Below are 21,535 nucleotides of genomic sequence, written 5' to 3' on the forward strand. Positions count from 1 at the left end.
GGCATTATAATCCTTTCAACAGTGTGAAAATATTCAAGTGTCAGGTTCTTGCTGAAAATGCTATTTGTGAAATCCAGACGTAGCCATATTGAAGAAGCACCTTACCCTCTGTTTGCACACTTTGTCAGGAAAGTGTGTGCCACAAATCTGCTGTGTGCCTAGTGTGGATGCAGACAGCGTTTTAAACCTGCTAATGCCATGAAAAGTGTAGCTCTGTGACGTTAGCCCTCCAGGCATTTCAGCTTTCAAGTGACAACAGTGATGCATTTCTTTCCATCTTCAATACTTTTTAATATGTTCATCCATTAATGGACAAATCATATGCAAGATTACAAAAAAAAAAAAAAAAGGCATCAGCATGAAGGTTTATATAAGATACTTAAGTAAATACTAACTTAATGATTCTAAGCAGTTCATAATTACCTGAACTCACTCCCTTCTGCTCCTTCATGAGGAAATCACTGGATACCAGCACACACCACACTGGCACTCACCTAGGTTAAACAGTAGGTGTAGTCACCAAGACTGCCTATGTAATTAAAGATGCCAAGGCACTTTTGAGAAATCGGATTTAGGAACTCACATCACTTAGGAGCTTTCATTATACAACCTGTCACTGCCAGCTGAAAGAAAAAAAAAAAAAGAAAAAACCCAAAACCAAACAAAACACTGTAAAAACAACCTTTGTACTTCACTATAATCCACCTCAGAGATTCTTTCATGTGAAATGACTCCAAATAATCTGTCATGACTATCCTCCCTGAAACTCTGTCCCTTGCATGCATGAAGGCACCTCTGGTACAGCACAGGGAGTAGTATTCTAGCATTCTCCCTGCCACAGGAAAAGCCTCTTACCTTGCTGTCTAGTGTTCACACCTCTCTGAGACAGCAATATACATCTACAAGACCAGCATGCGGATTCCAAGTAATAACCAATTCACCTTTCTCTCATAAAAGCAAATACAGAGAATTGCATTCAGCTCTCTCTCTGTTCATGGCTGTGCAGTAAGAAAGATGGGGAAAAACAACAACAAAAAAAATCCATACTCAACAACCCCACCCCACAACACAGAACATAATTTCAGACACAGCTGCTCCCTTCTCCAGCTCCCCATGTGCCACAGAAACAATTGTACACAGGCACAAACCAGGGAGTTAGAGGAAGCAGATGTGAACAGTGACCCCCAAGTCAACACTGCCACCAGCTCAAAACACTTCCTACAAGGAAGAAATTGAAAAATGAGCCAAGATGCTAAATATCTCCAGACATACTGAACACAACAGAAAAAGGAGATTTAATTAGTTTGAAAATGGCACCGCATTACATACATTAACAGCCACCTACTATCCATTGCTGGAAGACAGTAAGAAGCCATCTGTGATTGGTTCCTGCTTATTGTGAAGCCCTGAATTAGTGTTTTTACTTATTTCACATGGAAAGTGTTGAATATCAGGTATTTCTTACATTTGAGAATTACTTTGTTCCATGTGAAAACAAAGTAACAGATTTTAACTACAGGAAAAAAGACAAAAAACAAAACAAAACAAAACAAAACAAACCACCTAAGCTTGTATACGTTCCAAGGATGAAGAGCTGACCTTTCAGTGTGAAGTGCTACGAACAGCCAAAACTCACTGTAACTCGGGTCATAACACTTAAAGAAAGTACAAGTCAGCATGAAACTTCTCCAAGTAAAGGAAGTCATTCCATCCCACTGAACACTTTAGAGGGTGGAGAGCGCTCTGACACTGCACACGACAAACAACAAACCACAGTACTTGTAAAATACATTTATATTCAAACACACATTCATAAAGAGCTCATGTGGTCTTCCAAATTAGCACAAAATATTTCACACTGTGCAGCACAGATCAAGACACAGTGGCTTTTATCATCACTTTACAAAAAGTTCATCAGAGCAAAATGAGTACAGCGTGTTTTCTTACAGAAACTCTTCAATGTTAGATCACTTGTCCTCTGCTCCAGCAGTCAGGAATTAAATCAATGCAAAAGAATCTAAGTCCAAAGAAACTCAGGGTCCTATAAGGGTGAGTTTACTCCTGCTAAACACATACTTCTATGACAAAGCCCAGAATACAATTTCCTAACAGGGCAAATGCAAAATACTGCAATTAAATTATTCTCCATGTGTTGCCATGAGTAACAGCTCTAAAGCTCCCTGCCATGTATGTTAGAAGACACCTTAATACAAAGCAGACAATCAACCCACTGTCTAGTTACATAGTATTGGGATTTACCAAACACTGCTCAACTATACCTCCCTTCATGTTTGGCTGCAATGTCTATGAAATTTATCCCTGACATTGTCACCACATTCTCTGGAACAAACTTCCACATCAGAAGTGAATGGCTTGTGTCTGGTTTAGGCAAAATAACCAAGATATAACTTACGTGCATGTGGAAATAGAATTTGGATAAGGTTGGCAAGGCTCGGCTTGTGATGCTCTAAAACCAGCTGTGCCCTGGAAATCAAGGCCCAGTACATGGTGCAGAACACAAATATCAATCAAGGGAAGTAAAGGATCCTGTTGGTGGGGAGACAGACAAGCATACTGCTGCTAAACACTTCACATTGTATAATCAGAGACTGGAAAGTAAAAACCTTAGCAGAAGAAAGCTGAAAAGATTCGGGAGCAATAGGGTTCTTAAACTAGACCTGCAAAACTATTAAAGAACTTCTGCCTTTGTCATTTGCATCAGGTCTGGGTACAAATATATCCTATAGCAATTACTAGTAAGAGTGGTATCAGTTATTGTTTAGAAGTGGATCATGAAAGAAAAGCTCCTGAATGCAAAAGTAGGAGGAAGAAGAGAAACAATCATGTGCTGTCCTCCATCAGAGGCAGCAGCAGTTACACCGTCTTCTTGAATCACTCAAAAGTCCTGACTGAGATCTGACCTCCTACATGGAAATCCAGAAGTGGACTTTGTACACAGCAACTAAACCCAGGGCTGCTCAGCTTGCAAGTACAGACAGGAGCATAACACAAAGCAGCAGCAGCGCTATAGATAATTTTATGAAAAACAATCATACTTCAGGGCATAAAAATTGTTTTACTGCATCAATCAGCAATTTCAAGTATGCCAAGAGCAAGCCTCAACAAGTTTGCCCTCCTGAAGAACTACTCTAACTCAGCAAATGGGCACTTCTAATAGCACACCATAAAAGTCCTTTTTTCCCATTGACATGAAAGTGAAAGGCCAAAGTATGAACAGTCTAACCTGCATCACAGTAAGTAGGTAACTGTAGTGGCTGAGCAATACTCTAAACCCCTCAGATAAACACAAGAAATTGCTGGCTACTGATAGGAGATGAAAATGAAGGTTGGTAATTAGAATGTAGAAAAAAAAAAAACACACACAGTTTTGTTCTGGCATAATTAGCTTGAACCTATACAGAGCAGAGAGTGTCTCTGCCCTACACACCGAGTCACCTCCTCTCTCCCAGGATCCTGTTATACAATCCCTGTCAGGGTTTCCAGCAAGGCAGCCTCCAACATCAGCTCCGATTCTCATTTTCGAAGTAATCAATGGATTGCATCATAATTATATTACAGATCTCGTGTCAATCAATGAAAGAGACAATGTAGGTCACTTGGGTGGAGCAGGGATAAGGGGCCAAACGAAGCATTCTGGATTCAAAGGGATGGACCTGTGGGGCTAACTTCCAGGGAACACTGGCAAACCCAGAATCCAAATACCTTTGGAAATGCTGCCAGGCCATGCCCTAAGCAAACAAGTTTCCCCGATTCCTGTCAGAGCACTGTGATCACCAATACAAAGGTGGGATGATGACCATCTCCTCCCTAGTACCAGTAATCTTTTTTCTTACCCCTTCCCCAAGCTGTCCAGCACAGCCTGCCTCTCATCTTCTGCTCAACAAAATGCCATTTCATCTACATTTCCAGCAAGTCTGAGGACGCCTCCAGTCAGCAAAGCACAGCCAGCTTGGCAAAACTGCCAAGTTACCAACCTTCCCCATTCATCCATAAGCTAACCAAGTCAAAGCTCCTCTGGGGCAATTAGCACTTGATCCTGCACATCCAACCCCACCTCTCTGTCCTACAGAGCACAATGAAGACCAAAAGATGATTCAGAAAAAATTCCACCAAGTGCCTTGAACAGCAACACAAATTTGGAGGGGAAAAAAAACCTGAAACATTTCCATAACTGTCCTAACATGTACCCCTGCTGCTCAGACATGAATTAAGGCAGCTGGAAAGTAAACCGCCTTCTTTTGCAGGCCAAACCTAATACCTACCACAAAAATCTAAAGCCCTATTATACGATCTATCAGGCAAAAAATGCTACTCCTTTTACTCCAATAACTTCTTTTATGGCTCAGAAGTGACAGAAACTCAGGAAACAAATGTTTAAAATAGGCGTCACTTTGGTCATATAGGCAGCGGGCAGCCTACAAACCTCTGCATAGGTGTGGAGAGGATGGCTGAAGAAAGGGGAGCTGTACCACATTACAGCATATGAAATGCTATGATAGATCATATTCAAGATCCAGAGAAGTTTACCCTACATGCATTTTAAGAGCTGTATTTTTCCTGGCCACGTGGACTTTCTGTATTTAAAGGCATAACATACTACATTTATGTCAAGTATTTGATTTTGCTTTTAGACTAACATTTTTTTGTGTATGGCATTTCCAGGGACCTGGGGGTACTGGTTGACAGCCGCCTGAACATGAGCCAGCAGTGTGCCCAGGTGGCCAAGAGAGCCAATGGCATCCTGGCCTGCATCAGGAATAGTGTGGCCAGCAGGAGCAGGGAGGTCATTGTACCCCTGTACACAGCACTGGTTAGGCCACACCTTGAGTACTGTGTCCAGTTCTGGGCCCCTCAGTTTAGGAAAGATGTGGAATTGCTGGAGCATGTCCAGAGAAGGGCAATGAGGCTGGGGAGAGGCCTTGAGCACAAGCCCTATGAGGAGAGGCTGAGGGAGCTGGGACTGTTTAGCCTGGAGAAGAGGAGGCTCAGGGGAGACCTCATTGCTGTCTACAACTACCTGAAGGGAGGTTGTAGCCAGGAGGGGTTTGGTCTCTTCTCCCAGGCAACCAGCACCAGAACAAGAGGACACAGTCTCAAGCTGAGCCAGGGGAGGTTTAGGCTGGAGGTGAGGAGAAAGTTCTTCACAGAGAGAGTGGTTGGCCATTGGAATGTGCTGCCCAGGGAGGTGGTGGAGTCACCATCCCTGGAGGTGTTCAAGAGGGGATTGGACGTGGCACTTGGTGCCATGGTTTAGATAGTCATGAGGTTTAGGGTGACAGGTTGGACTCGATGATCTTTGAGGTCTCTTCCAGCCTTCTTGATTCTATTCTATGATTCTATGATTATCTTGATAGCTTAAAAAACAGATACTGTTTGCTCAGCATTCACTGCAGCAGCCCCTGTGAAAGATGCACAGTTCTCCATGCACGACAAAATCCAAGTATACTGAAATAAATCGTCCAAAGCAGCTCAACTGAAAGAACAGGAACAGTACTACTCATTGCCAAGGGCATCATTCACACAGATGCCTACTGAAAACTAGTAATAAAGAGATTCTACTAAATCAAACAACAAAAAAAATACTGATACTTTCTTATCTGGGAAACTAAAAATCAGCTTAGTACAATGAAGAGATTCAACATTTCTGATTCAAAGGTTGGTGAAGACAATGGAAATGTTCCTAAAATGCAGTTCCAGCAGGCATTAGACTATATCTTACAATGGTGCATTTTTTTTCCATAAGAAACACCAAAATTTATTTGAATTTCTTCAGAAAAGTGAAGAGATTTAATTAAACATATAGCCTCAGCAAATAAAAAAAAATTCCACAAACTTAGTCTCAACTCAAGCTGGAAATGGGCACCTAGCAAGTCCAAAGAAGCAGGCATTTACAAGCAGAATTAAACAGAAAATCCATGTCTTTTCATGTGTAATTGCTTAGTCTTCTAATAAAGGTGTCCTCCAAAACACAAAAAATAGCAGCTACAGAAGACCAACAAGAAAATTGTTATGGTCTTCATTTCTTGCACCATACAGAGACACACACTGCTACAGGAGCTGCTTTCAAATAACTTGGATATATCATGAAGATTCTTCCAGAGCACTTCCAAATAACTGAAATACCAGAGAACCCACAAAAAGGCCCATATTTTTCTATATTTAACCTAGTCTCCTGGCCACAGCAGTCAGCACTAAGCTCCCTTTGGTACCCGACAGCTGCAGCCTCTCCAGCTCTAAATCACTGCACATGTAAGACATGCTTACCAAAAGTAACAGTTTATGCAGCAACATAAACTTTTTCCTTTTCCTAGAGAAGCATTTTTATGGATTAATTAAACCTTACAAAACTGCCTGCTGCTAAAAGAAACCAGAGGTGTCTACCAGGGATTCCACTAAAATGAGCTTGAGGAAATTCCTTTGCTGACAGGCTACAAAGAAAGTATCACCTCTTTCACCTGCTCAAGTGTTATGGACAGATAAATACGTCACAAAGACTTCTCCACTCTCGTTTTTTACATACCTCACTCTTATCTTTCCTTATCTGAAGCAACAGTCCACTTACCCATGCACCTGTATTAAAACAATTCTGGAGTTTGCACTTGTTATCAGTGCCCTGCTAAATACCAACTGCACAAACAGGAAAAAAATAACTTCACAATGATCATCTTGCTGCTAAGACCCTTTTCAGGATCTAGATTTCAAATTATAACCACTGCTGTGTATCTGGCAAGTATTGATAGAATAGGAACAAATACTGACTTATGTAGCACTGACAGGACACCTTTAGTATCTCCAAATTTACCTACTCAACTTTACAGATGGAAAACAGCTGCTTAGCAAAACAGGAAAACAAGCCCAACTTTTTTATCAAAATGTACCTAAACTGAAGGAGATGCAGTCTTCATATCATTTACAAATCACCAGAAGAGACAATTCACTGACATCAGTGTATTTCTACTCTCAGATTACCTTCCTTCCTCCCACAGAGTTCAGAGCTTCTGTCTCAACTCCTCCCCAAGCTCCTTCCACCATGATTCTTCTGCAGTTCTGAGGCGATATGAAAAATGCTGAAGGCGCTCATGCTACAGAAGTTCTGCAAAAATATCCTGCTATGAATACTGTAACAGCACCGTTTACCAACCCTGCTTCTAACAGAAGTTCCTGAATCTAAGATAACCTAAAATATATTTGGACACATGTATCTGTCACTCCTCTTTAGCTGTAGCATCCAAATCGTTATAGGACTAATTTTATCTTATCTCTGGACTTTGCCAAAACACCTACACATATGAATTAAGCACTTTGAGAAAGAATTTTTGAATGATTTATGTATCCCCATTGAAAGTATCTTCAGATATATTTTATGTGAGCTTTATTTCAAGTCTTGCAAAAGACATTAAAAAGACTAGTAAGTTACCACATACTAAAAAGCAGTGAAGCAGCAAGTTTAAAAGGGCACTGAATTTTCTTCATCTGTCTTCTCAAAAATAGCTTCTTGCAGATGATCAGCATAATCTGCAGCTGCACAAGGACACTGTACATACTGATGCAGACTGTAAAGATGAAGAAAAGGTCTCAAGTCTGGTTACAGCAACTCTGGGCTCAAAAGAAGCCATGTGATAACTGGAACATAAGCAGAGTAATTCATTGGCAAAAACCAAAGGTGGCAGCTGACCAAAGCTGGTTAGTGACACCAAGCTGATTAGTGTCTCGTTTTCACCAACAAAAGTCACAGGAAGATAAATAACTTCCCACAGGGCACATGACGTTGCTGTACTTTGGTTAAGAGGGTGCACAATGACTGTGGAGCTGAGAGTCCTATTACAGCAAAGCTTATTTGGTTTTTTAAACAGTTTTCAAGGCCCCACTGTCACACTGTCAGGCCCCTCTTCTTACCCTGTGTACCGAACCTAACATGCTGGCATTATTTCAAAGACCAATGAGATGCCAAATTCACATTTCTCATCCCTGCCCATCCATAAAGCAAGACTCACAAGTTTATCACAGGATCACAAGATAATTCTTTGTACTTCTTTTTCTAAATGGAAGATGTCAAAATCTATTACGAGCAGTGGCAATTCGGTGGAACCTGCTTAGCAAATAAAGACTGATTTTGTTCACAAGCAAGCACTGGAGCTATCTGGGAAGGCTAAGTTATTGCACACTGACTAATGTCTTCTGATGGAAATGGCTGACAGATAAAGTCTCTGCAGAATGGCTCCACATCCGCAGTGTTTAGATGACAAGATATCACTTGATGTCCCAAATAAAGCAAAATGCAGAAAAAAACACTCAAAACTGAGGCTACGACAAATAAAGGTTGGAGTGAAAAGGTTACAGTGAATTAAGAATCTGTCAGAATTATAAGCAACAGCCTAACAGATTGTGCAAGGAATACTTGACAATGAAGCCACTGCTTTACTCAGTGTCAGAGCTGCTACAAATGGCTATATGACCATGACAGACCATAGGCATGCAGGGCCATGCCATTACTGAGTCACTGTAACCCATCTCTGATCAAATTGAGCAGTCTGAAGAAGTCTTTAAATAAGGTTCTGAATGGCAAGCTGATAAAATCTTCCCAGGAAAAGATTCTCCAGAACAACTCCAGCCAATTCCTTATACTGACTACAGTGGCACTACTTGGATGGCATGGGAGGTCTGGAAAACCGACATGGTTCAGACAGCTCTGCGCAGTGCTAACATGGATCATATGCACTTTGATAGGGCCATAACCCAAAATTCTGGTACTGTGCCTCATCTGGAATCAGGAGTGTCACCAACACCAACAGATCCCTCCAAGAACCCTGTACTGAGATGCACAGAAGGCTCTGGAGGGTCACTCTCTTGCCTCCCAGGCAGTACTAATCAGCTGTGAAATATGAAATCCTCAGTCTTCAACAAGAGCTTCAATCTCTACCATGATGTATTATCAACACTCCTCCAGTATGAGAGGCTACAGTCTCTGTATGCAACATGGAAAGAAGCACCAAAACCCAAAGGAGTAACACAAGACAGTTCAGATTCCCCTGTACAAAACCATAACCCCAAGAAATCCCAGAACTGGCAGAAAAGGCTACTGAGGAAGTACACGCTTTTCAGGACAGGTAGCCAAGACAGCTTATCTTTATATGTACACCCTTGGGATATGAAACAACACTTAATTACTTTGAAAGTAAATTAAAAAATAGAGGGCAGTTATACCTCAAACAGAAACAGAACTAAATACTGTATATTAATAGCTATGTTAGTAGATATTTATCAGTTTTACAATAGTCTTAGCTAACTTCTAGCAGCATGGCTCTGTGCTGCAGTCAGAACAGCCACAGCTTGCCAGCTACTGATAGGCTGTGACAGGGAGGTGAGTACGTTGAAGTGTATTTTTTGGACACATCCTACAGGTAGACTCATATCCAAAGCACAGTCAGTTTGATCGACCTGAGTAAAGATCCACCGCAGCAGTAGCTTCTCCAAATCACACATACCAACCCATGGACAAAGCTAGCTAGTGGAGTAAGTACTCCACCTCAACCTGCTGAGATGGGTGAAAAACACGTGTCACTTTCACACATATGAGCTCTATGTTAACTAACCCCACAGTAAAACAGACTGCCTGTACAAAACAAAATCAAGGCCCCGCACAGCCGTTAGGGCTGGAGTCCCAAATTGTCTGCAGTAACAGACATGTTGAGAAAAGCACCTACCTTTCATCATTCCAAAATGCCCACACTAGATCTGGAAATAATTGTAATGGACACGAGGCCTACATAAGTTACTTTGCATATTATGTAAAATTCCTTTGAAAACTGTGGAACTAAAGGAAAAATAAATAAAATTTAATGAAAGAATGGTACATGTTGAAGACTGAAGCAGATTCAGAGGACCGAGTAAGGTGACAAGGCAGGCACTGGACTTCGATCTCATGACAGTTGAGTATCGCTCCCCAGAATTACGCTATTCTCTTCCTTAAGCATTGGCCTGAGCAGTGCCAGCTCCCTTCAAGGATTATTGTACATCCAGTAACATTTGTATTCCAAAACCTCTGATTGCAAAGGTGAGGAAGAATAGGTCAGGTGTTGACTGATTTTCCTTTTGTTGCCTAGAATCACACATGATTCACAGAGGGCAAGTCAGATGCACGGAGCCCATGGGAAGATCCTCTTCCTAAAGTTTACAGTACTAAATATAACCAAGGCAGAAAACAGGAAGAGATCTCACAAACAGCTACAACAATCTTTTACCAGAACTACTCTACTCTGAATCTGTCTCCTTCATTTTATCACTAGAAACACTGGTTTTTAACTGATTTTTAATTGATTTATACCCAAAAGCCACATCAAAACACAAAGATGGGCTGAGCAGAGCAACTAGGTGCCTGATAAAAGAATGTACCTCTCACCACCCAAAATCCCCTCCAATTTACGTGATCCTGTTCTGTAACTGGAATAAATTAAGCACTAACAGCTCTGTCTCCCCGGGCAGCTGTAAAAGCCACTCAGACACAATACACATGTTGTAGTATCTCAAGGCCCGGTTTGAGGGAGAGAGACCTTGCTGGGCAGGTGAGTTTTTTTAAGATGACATAAGCAAGAAAAGCAGAGCACTAAAATTCGGCTACTTTAACTGAATCCTCTCCCACTCCTTTATTTTGGCAGTGCAGCACTGAAAATATTTGAGGGCATCGCCACATACTCTTATCGCCTCTTGGAGGCTGCAGTTTGTGGGAGCAGTGATAAGGCCCGTTCCTCGAGCCGGCCCCGCACGTCGCTGCACCCCCGGGCTATCAACAAGTGATTGCGAAGCGGAGGCTGTCCCCGACTCCGGAGGACACCCCGTCCACCCGCATCCCACGGGAGCCACCGCGGCCCGGGCCGCTGGGGATGACAGTCCCCCACAGCATTCATCTGGTAGCATTCATTCGGCGACCGAGACCCCCGTGGGCCTCACCATGGTGGCGCGTCCCGGCACCAGCAACTGCTGAGCCGCCGCCGGCCCCGGCGGATCTCGCGGGGGCTCCTCCTCCGGGCGCGCTGCTCCCCGCCGCCCTAGAGGGCCGCTACCGGCGCCCCTGCCTTTGTCTGCGCCGGCGGCAGTAGCGAAGCGGAGCGGGGAAGCCAGGCTCGTCCCGGATCCCCCCGGGAGCGGCCAGCACCGCCGTTCCCCCCCGCCCCTGCCGCGTCCGCTCACCGTCGGAGCTGACTGTGTCGTAAGAGTCACCAGCGACAGGCGCCGCTGCTGGCTCCCGGTAGTCCACCCAGCTGAGCCCTTCTACGCTGTCATACTCGGCGCGGTGCTTGTCCTCCACCGGCACCACAGTGAAGTGCGGCATGGCTGGCGGGGCGGCGAGGGCTCCCCGCGGCACCGCAGCGAGGCAGGCGGGACGCGGCGCGGAGCCGGCGGCGCATTCCTGCCCCGTGCGGTCACTTCCTCTCAGGAAACCGCGCTCCTCAACTCCACCCATTCCCCTCCGAGCGCCGGGGCGGTGAGGCGGCGCGGCGGCTGCCGCCCCCGTGGCCAACGGGCGGGCAGGCCGGGACCGGAGCCGCCCCGCAGCGAGGACCGGGTGCAGGGGAGGGAGGGGTGTCTCTCCACCGGGCGGGCGCGATCAGCAGCAGGAACGCGGAGGAGGGGCCGCAGGCGGCGAGGCGGCGCGGGGAAGGGGGAGCCTTTTTCCCGCAGTCATCATGACAGGAGCCGGGCCCGGGGGCGGCGGTAGCAGCCGCGGCGCACTGGGAGGGGAGCAGAGCGGGGCGGGGAAGGGCGGGCCCCCTCCGCGACCTCCACCCGCGGCCCTCCCTCGCCGGCGCTGCTCGGCTGCCTTGGGAAGCAAATTTCCCTCTGCCGTTGCCCCGAGCCGCCTTCGACCCCCTCTCCCGCCGCCACCATTTGCTGAGCTAAAGCGATGTGAGGAGGGCGTGGGCGCACCGCACCCAAGCCTGGGGGGGTGGCTGCGGGGTCGACGGGCAGGGCAGTTCGAGGAGGGACCATCGGGCCATGTGGCAGATCTGCCGAGGGAAGGGGGGGAAAGGAATGGTGTTTGTGCATCCTCCGCGCTTCCTGGGAGAGGCGGGGTGGTCGTAGAAGCCTGGAGAGAGCTGTGTGGGGAGCATATCAGCGAGCGGTAAGCTGGCAGAGCCTCCAGATAGCTGCGGGGCTGGGAAGGAGCAGGACGCGCCAATTAAAAACTCTTGACGACTCGTAGCCCTGCCAAATCCCAGGCTTCTAATCAACACCAACCTGATGAGCGGTGCACAGCCACGCGGAGCGGGTCTATTTTTGTGCAAGTTATCGTTAACTTCAGCTGCGGCAGCTGTCACCGCTTCCTGTGCTTGCGGTGGCAGCGCGCTGGTTCTCTTGCGCTTGCATCCCCCGCCTCCGCCGTCTGCATCAACCCTGTGAAACAAGGAGCGAGCCCCGGGGAACGTGCTGCGCCGAGGCGTGGGGGTGAAACACGGCTGTGGGGAAATCTACATGCTAGCTGGAGCCGAGGGTATTTCTAGTTATATGCAAAGCAGACAGTTGCTAAGGCAGCAGACTGCCAGGGCAGATGAACTGTGGCCCTACTGTTCAGGCTGGGGCCTGGGAGCCGGCGTTGCACCATTGTTTTGTCCCGTTAATGGGGGCAGTGGGGTGTGCCACCCCTCCCAGCGGTAGGGCGGACACCTCGGTGGCGGTAGAGTCCATAAAGCCTTGAGCATGCCTGCCTTAACGTCTTGTTCTCGAGCGAGCAAAAATCAATTTTGCTTTTACATTAGAAGAAGCTGGTGCCAGCCATGGCTATCTTGCCGTTCATTTTATATGCGGTAGCCTTCACGTGGAGTTTCAGCATGAATTAATCGTTGATAATGCTATTTATGTGTTTGAAAGCTATCCTTAAAAGTAAAATGATCTCTTTTTAATGCTTTATGTAATAATCAGGAAAAAAACTCTAGAGGACAGTTTGTGGATCTTCCCATCGAATATTAATTCCAACTAGTTCAGTAGACTTTTGACTAAAATCTGTGTACAGTGACAATTCATCCAGTACTGATGCTTTGTCCTTGGATTGCACAGGAGTCTGTAGGAGGATACAAAGCTTAGAGCAGAGGGAGAGGGTAAGACTACACATTTCCTGTGCTCCGAAGAATCGTATCCCAAGCTTTCTGAATTTGTCCTGTGTCTTTTGACAAAGCACACCCCAGGTCACCTGAAGAAAAGAATGTGCTGTGAGCACAAGAAAGACAAGAGGGAGAATGCTTTGTTCATGAGAACTGAGTAATATGTTAGTTTTAATTAGTTGGGGTTTGAAATAAGAAGAATCCATGCTGTGGAGTGGCTGCTGCCAAGGGGGTACAGGTCTCTCAAGTTTACTTAACAGAAACTTGTTGGTAGACCACCTCTGGGGAAAGCCAGTGCAATTACACTTCTTAGTATTGATCAGGTGGAAAGACTTCTAAGACTCCTGTGTTTTTGTACAGCCTACGTTTTAGTTTTGTCTCTTTGTTAAGGAGAACAACAATGATCTTCACCCAGTCATGTATCTCAGTAACAGCTTCATCAGTCTGGGAGGAGATAAAAACCCCCACATTTTTCTCAGTTCAAAACTCATGGTGTCTTGAAGACCTGGGATGAGTTTATTATTTTTTTTCCCTCGGTAACACTAAGATGAGCCCATTTGTAACTACAGTCCCACTGAGGTCTGTGAAGTTTTACGAGCAATGTCTGTAGGCAAGGTTGGGCCAATTCTGATCATCTAGAAAGCATTCCTGCTGATTTTAGAAGCACTGGTTCTGACAGTGGTGTACCACTTAGTCCACTGTCTTATCTGCAACAATATTTTTTTCCCAAAGTAGAACAATTGGCCAAAAAGCAGCATTTCCTGTTTATCAGTCTTTGGTTGAATTATGTTTCATTAGTGTTCATAATACATTTGACCTAGTAAGCTAGAATCCACCAAGAAAATTAAGTATTAATTGATAGGGGGTGAATAATTTTACATAGGAAAAAAGGCAAGGTGGTAACTCACCATTAAGCAAGTTGCTTCATGCTTGGTCTTCTGTCATCTTTGTTCTTCTCTGGTTTCCACTTTAAAAAGCTTTTGAGTGAAAGTGTCTGATATAAATGAACTGTCCTAGAAAAAAGATACAGAGTTTATTAGAAGTAAGTCTCGAGATATTGTTTTTGGAGTCATAGCTATTGAGGAGGAAGAATTAAACTGGATGCTTACTCTTCACCTTGCTTTTCAAAGCAGATCTGGCAAGGAGCTTGCTTTCTTTCTTCAGGCACCAAAAATGCACCTGTGCTACCACAAAATGTTTTAGTATCACGAAATCAATAGTGCTGAAATTGTACTCCAAAAGGGAGGGGAAGAAATAAATAAAATCAAGCTCAGGCAAGTATACCAGCAGCTCCCTTCTCTGGAATGGAAACTATATCCAAATGTCTTAGGGGAGAAATTAGTCCTAGGAAACTATTCAAGTTGAAGCAAAATATTTCTTTTATCTAAAGACAATGGTTCTTTACTGCCTTGTAGAAAGCCTGTATTTAAAAGATAAGTCACCTACCAGTATCAACTTTGTTGTTCAGCATCTGGTTTGTAAAAGAACTGAAATGTCAACCTTGGTCACATTTTTTTCCCTGACTATGAATACTGATTTTTACTTGGGAATGGTATGAGTCACCATCATGAGCTTAAAGATTACCTGGTAAGAATGTGAGGCTGAAATGAAATTAGGTGATCTACAATACTACAGCATTTACTTAAGACAACACTGCTATCTCATTAAATGACAGGGTTGAAAATTACATGTTTTCTACAAAGCTAAATGGACTTTGGGATGATAGTTTCATGTGGGTACAGACTGGTCAGGGAAAACAGCAAAGAGAATAATATTTATTTCCTTTTTATTTTGGTTTGGTTTGTTGGGTTTTTTCCATCTATACACCACACCCCACACACACCGAGAGAAAAACTGCACTTCTAAGAAAAAGGCTGTTGATTTCACTGCACAAAACATTGAGTCTAGCTTAGAAGAACCAAGGTGAGAAAAGGCCTGCATTTTCAGTACTCTAGAGTACATCAACAGCATCAGTGAAATCAGCAGCCTAAAGATCAACAAATCCATTATCTCCTCTCTGATACATGATCAGGAAGGGCTTTTAAAACTGCTTGTTTATTACCTGCATATCATATAAGCGAAGACAGTTCATGTTTTAATTAGTAAGCTACTGGGTATTTGTGAACTGCCTTAAGTAGGTATAAACTTCCAGCTGAGAAGACAGTAGGCTTCCCCAGTAAACAACCATGCCATTCAACTCTGGAAAAGAGAATCTCTGAGTCTTCTAGAAGATGGGTAAACTGCAGAACCTGACATAAATCCTCAGGGCAGGCAAGCAAGGTCAAGTTCTTGCCTTTAACATCTTGTGTTACAGGTGACACCACTTAAGCATTAAAAAAAAGGCAGTTTGGTTTTGCAGCCCAGCATCAGACTGGGTGCATCAGCTATAAAACAGGCCTGATACACCTGCAAGGAGTTTCATCCCTCCCCTGATAGACAGCAATTCACAGCTTGTGCTGCTCCTACAGTCAGCCTAGGAGAAAGTGAACACAGGATTAACAGGAGCTTTACTGATGGCTTTTGAGGATATAGAAGAGGGAACAGCCTGCCTCAGCCCTCACAAACATTGAAAGGCCCTTGTAAATGATCTCTGGAGTATTGTTAGTTTATGGACTTGCAACAGATGATGTTAATCTTAATCAAACAACAAAAAATAACATCATTTTAATTCCTCACAGAAAGAGATTTGCCATTTGTTTAAAGATAGAAAGATCCAGCATCTGAAACTGAGGCCAGTTTTTCTTACCTTCCCTTCTTTCTTGGGAACTTCTTGGGATGATGCCTAATTTTAAATAAGCTAGTTTATTTTTTCTGACTTGGGAAAACAAGGCCAAGCAAAACAGTATCATCTTTAGAAAGAAATGTCCTAAAATTACAATTCAAATTATGCCTTGGTTTGCACTTTTTGGTGTTGTTTTTTTGTTGTTGTTTGGTTTGCGGGTTTTGGGGTTTTTTTGTTTTCTTTTTATTGGTTGGGTTGTTTTGGTTTCTTTTTTTAATTCATTTATAAAATACATTGTCCTTAACATTGTTTGGAGTGGTTTATGATAATAAGATACCTCCACAAAGTTTTCTACAAAGTTTACATTAACTTTCTGTAAATGAAGCTTTGAAATGGCTCATTGGTAGAGTAGCCTGCCCAGTTATTGCTGTTGCTGCTGACCATAATGTTCGTGTCCCCAGGCAGCATAAGTGGCCTGCTTAGAGGTGTATGCACAGGATGCATTACCCTAGAAGCCTGAGAGATAACATCTGTAACTGTGTTTATCCAAAATACATAAAACTTCTTGAGTAGAATATGTGCATGCTGATGTTTTAGATAACCATCATTGTAGCTCTGTTAATACAGACCAGAGTATTGCTTCTCTTCTTTTTGACAATAGGGTAATCAGTGAACTGATGCTTTGGAACCATGGGAAATTCTTGAACCATATGATATGAAAAGTACTTCTGAGATATCCTGGGTCATCAACTTAGTGGCAGGGTAGTGGTCCTGAAAAAAAAAAAAAATCCAGTTAGAATAGAAATAGGGTTATTGATGAGAGAAAGGTTTGCAGATTTATAGACAGAATACATCTGACATAGTAAGAAATCTCTGGGAAACTGAAACCCTGCTCAGTTTCTCTCCTGTACGGTTAGATGCGGAGCCCTGACACCTAGAATTAAATACTTGCAAGTTTTGAAGCAAAAAAGCTAGGATATGCACAAGAGGGGATCCAGAGCTATTATTTATTGATTTGAAAGATTTTTTTTTTCCCACTAGAGTGGACCGTGGGTTACAAGTAGCCCAGAGCTGACCATTGGAAAAAATAACAAAAATTGCCACTGCCAATGGATGTGAGGCTTGGCCAAAATTCTGCAAGTTCGTGGCCAGTATTTCACCAAAGTGAACTTCTGTTTTCAGCCCATTCCTGCTTCTTTATCTCTGAGGAACACACCAGTCCTGTAGACAAAGCTGGCTGAAACCTGGCTGCGAAGATCTCTAACTGAGATCAGGGTCTCCTTCATCCATTTCAAAGGTGCATTCCACTGCAAGAGGTCGTTCAGAGAGGACTACAACATGTACACCCACATGTAAAGCACTGGAGACAGCTTATGGGAGATGCAATGGGCAATCCTCCATGTCCCATTTCCAGGAGAACGGTAAGGTCAGGAGAGGTCACATATTTATACAGGAGCTGATATGCTAACTGCAACTGAAATTTTTTCTCTTATCCTAGAAAAGCATGTCACAGCTTAGACATTAAAAGACCACAAGAGGACGCTATTGTGCCACTTCAGAATTTATTTACTTCAAGGGACTTCTGCCTCACTTATAAAATTACTCGTAACTGTATTTGATGCATGGAATATCCATTCCTACAGAGATACCCTAATCTTATCTTTAGAGATTGCAAAGTTACCAAATCTTTGAGATGATTCTTTTTTTCCTGGTTAATCAGATTCTATAAATTCAAATAGGAAGAATTGGATCAAGTTTTTTTACACTAGTTAAACATTGCAGTCACTTTCAGGGTAGGATTAAGATACTGCACATATAAGATACTGCAAAAATACTACTCAGTGGTTTGTTGTGTTTGGTTTTGTTTGAATTTTTTAAAGGATCTATTTTCTGGTTGGTTACATTTTTAGCACGGATAGATTTGTAACAGTCTCCTTAATTTTTAATAAAGGGCTCAAAGAAGAAACTGAGCATAGGCCTAGACAAGATTCTTTACACATTGAATTTAACTACAGTAGGACACTCGGGAAAGTTGATCCAAATGGACTTTTCAAAGCTGTATTAAACTTTTTTTTCCCAAATGTTTGTATTCCAGACTAAAGGGACCTTCTTTTGATTTATCTGGCAACACCTGTATTAGCTTCAGTTTTAATCTTAGTTAGTTTAATCTTTCTTTTGTTTCTAAGTAACAACTCCCAGGGGAACTTGAATTCTCACTCCTGGGCTCCCTGCTTTTCTCTCATTACGGAAGTAGCAAAAGAAATGCTTGATGAAAACAGTGAGCCCAGCTGCTGAGAAAAGGCTTTGAAGAAAAATACCCATTATATAGGGGAAAGAATCATCCTAGTGAAGTTTACAAAACAATTTGAGGAGAAGCAACAGAAACAGAGCAAAATTAAGGGCTAAAGCCTTGATTAGAAGCAGCAGCATTTCTGTGATGTCAGCTAAATGATGAACTTTGTTTGCATAGCTTTCCCCGCCCCTCCACTATTTGTTGACTCATGACAGAAGCAGGTGAACCAAGTCTAATATCACTCTGAGGTCACTGCTTTAGAGAAGAGGGGTTGTTTATTGTTTTTGCTTTGCAAGGAAAAAAAAAAAACAACAAAAAACAGGGCGTAATAATTTCTCAAACAGCACAGAGACTGAAGGAAGAATTGCCACCTCTGCAGTTTGAGTGCCAGTAATTGAAACAGGCTGTGAACACCTCATCTGGTCATACTGGACCAAGAGAGGTTGTAGCTTAATCACTGAAGATCCAGATCATCCTTAAAATACAGAAAATGCTTCCTATTGCCACATTTGGTTTTTTTTTTTTTTTTACTGATAGAAATTACATCATGAATTTATAAATAAACAGGAAGATTAGTAAAAGCTTTTCTATTTCTCTGGTTTGAAAATTAAAGTTAAAGGAGCACCAAACAGCCACCACCCTATAAGGTTGTTCCATGTTTGTAGGTAAGATATCAAGACGGAAATAAAAAACAATTAAAAAGAACAAAACATTCAGTTCTTAAAACACTGAATCAAACCTTCCAAAACACTCCAAGAAGAGTTATCTGTCATCACAATCTGTCCTGAACACAGGTCAGCAGAGTCACTAACCTGCTGCTCTGGGTCTGCAAATTAAATCAAATATTGAGAGCAAAAAAAAAGCACTGTTAAGTGGGAAGACTTTTCTGACTGTTTAATTCTTTTTGTAATTCAAATATTACATTTTCAGAATTTGAAGCAGTTTGGCCATTTCTGTATGTAGAAATCCAGAGAAACAGAGGAGCTGCTGCTTTAAACAGCAAATGGAGGACATCTAAGCTGCTGCAGTCTCGCTTTGCTCTTCGTCTCCTGCCCTCCCCTAACTCTGAACATGGTTACCCCAGTGACTTGAGGGAAGAAAAAGTTTTCAGGTAGATCAGCTCTCTGAACCAGCTTACCATATAGCAGTGCTGTCCCAAGAGACGTGGGAGACAACATGCAGCAGGGAAAAAAGGTAGGACTGCAGCAGCTGAAGTTGACACTGGCGTGTGCTGCTCTGGCACTGCACTTCACTCCATAAGATGATGGAGATGCAGTGATACCTAGCTTTTCAAAGTTGATTCTGTAATGCAGATGCCAACTGAACTTTTTAGGTGGTTAGACTTAATGCATGGTGTTTCCTGGCCTTGAAACACAGAAACACAACAATACGCAAGAATGAATGCAGATGTTAAGCACCAGCACAGTTCAGTAGTCCATATCTAACATAAAACATGCAAAAGTCCTTCCATGGTCCAAACGAGTCACCTACGAAGTAAAAGTTAGATATGTGAACTGAACTACCCAGGTTTTATGTAACAGAGCAGATACATGTGTTAGACCTGCAATAAACTTTTTAGGCTTGGTTTCTAGCATCACCACTTAGGCACGTGAGACAAAGGAGAACCGAAGTTGTTTTCTGTGGATGCCACAGCTCATTAGTCTGTAAAAGGATAGCACTGGGCAGGGCCCTGGCGTCAGCCTTTTGGAACCAAATCAATAGTGTGCATCAATATTACGTCTGTAGTCTTTGGCTCTTCATATTACATTGGCGGAGCATGAGCCTTGGATTGTTCAAGATGCCTTGAAGTTTGGTCTTGTTTATAAAATCAGCTTGAAGTACTTCATAGTAAATAAATTTTGAGATTTATAGAAATAGTAATAATTATTTTTCGGAATTCATGTTAGCACAACTCATTATTTAGAAGAGGTAAATAATGACTTTCATTCTTCCATCTGGCAGCCAAAAAAAGCTCAATACAAAGTTTGTATCTCAGTTATATCTGATACTTCAACAGATATCACTAGCCACAAAGGAATCTGTCAGCTGAGCTAGCAGGCATTTCAAATTACCAATGCAAATTGTCCTTATTAATTGGTGCAGGGCAGAGGCATTCAATTTCATGATGAATCATCCTCTCCATTGGGAGGCAGAAATCAGAGTGCAATCATTTTATGCTTGAGCTGTTGGAAATGCAGCGTTGTGATGACTGCTACTACAGGCTGCTGTTGACAGGACTGGAGACACTAGCACTTAGACTGAGGGGTCGATGTAATTTTTCCTGGCAGCAGTCACAGTCGTATCTTACATGATTTTACTTTTGAAATGGAATTCTGACGAGACACCTTGCTACCATGCTTCAACCTGTGTGATTTTGGTCATTGAAGAAAAATAAACTAATTGCATCTATTGGATAAGTTAGATATCATGTACATAATTATTGCATGATGCATAAGATTTCATTTCTTGATGATTTTACACTCTGAGGTTGGTTTCACACAAGCAGCTTGTTTGAAGCATCCTGAATTAACATTGTAATTAGTAATGGGAAAAGAGGCTTTTAGGTCATCACACATCTGTAAGAAATGCTGTGAGGTAGAGGTTATCCTAACCTTAGAGCAGGCAACCTGCCTAGCTCCCCACAAGCCTTGTTCTCTATAACTTGACTACCTTGACCAAGTGATTTGCTGGAAGTAGCACTGTCATCATGGACTCACTGCACTGACCAAGTCAGCCTTGTTCCCACTTGCTCGGACTTCTCTAGAGGTTAGGCAGTATCTGAGTGAAGATAAGGCTGACTGCCTACATCCAGGATGTTCTAGGGCTAAACCTGACTTTCTTCTGCTGTGGGCGAGGCTGCCTTCCCTGTGAAGAGCTGGTCCAGAATCCTCACAATATCCTTGTGTTCCTTCTGCAGCAGTTTCCTGGTACTTTCAGGGTTTCCTGGAATTCTGATCATTTACACTCTTTTGTGAGATTACACCAGTATCTATATACAGTTTTAGACAGTATTTTATTTACATTTCATCTGTATGTTTTGCCACAAGGTTACAAATTACTCATTCCACAAAGCAGTCAAGTAAGTGTAATACACTATAGATAAAACAAGGAAACAAGCTACAAATATCTATGGTATAAAAAGTCATATAAAAGTATTATCCTGATCTTTCAGAAAAAAATGATCAATTTTTAATCCATGCTGTAGGATGAAAGAACAATAGCAGGCAGGAAAGTGACAACACATTAGAAAGAAAAGGACTAAAAGGTGTAAGAAAGCATCTTACATTACAAATATGCAATGAATTCACTATCAGAGGAATAATTCTATGAAGAGAGACTGTGGATGACAGGTTTCCTATGGCTTATGAAGCTGTTAGCACAAGTACTGATCCGAAGTATCTA

At 42.8% G+C, this 21,535-nt stretch overlaps 1 protein-coding gene across 6 annotated transcripts in view; it reads right to left on the bottom strand.

The window, feature by feature from the left end:
- SLC12A4 (solute carrier family 12 member 4) overlaps positions 1 to 11,365 on the bottom strand; it is a 48,191-nt gene extending 36,826 nt beyond the window's left edge. For 3 of the 6 annotated variants that reach the window (XR_008489286.1, XM_054389782.1, XM_054389783.1), the window contains exon 1: positions 11,209 to 11,365. Coding sequence is in view for 5 of the 6 variants with exons in the window: in XM_054389782.1 (XP_054245757.1) it covers positions 11,209 to 11,350 (142 nt within the window). In the remaining variant the exon portion in view is untranslated. Of the gene's footprint in view, positions 1 to 3,818; positions 3,822 to 7,897; positions 7,908 to 11,208 lie in introns of all 6 variants that reach the window. The other 3 variants (XM_054389788.1, XM_054389787.1, XM_054389786.1) reach the window with 3 other exon arrangements.
- Positions 11,366 to 21,535: the final 10,170 nt, after the last annotated feature.

The sequence above is a fragment of the Indicator indicator genome, chromosome 19, assembly GCF_027791375.1.
Source record: "Indicator indicator isolate 239-I01 chromosome 19, UM_Iind_1.1, whole genome shotgun sequence".
In the NCBI taxonomy this organism is placed as follows: Eukaryota; Metazoa; Chordata; class Aves; order Piciformes; family Indicatoridae; genus Indicator; species Indicator indicator.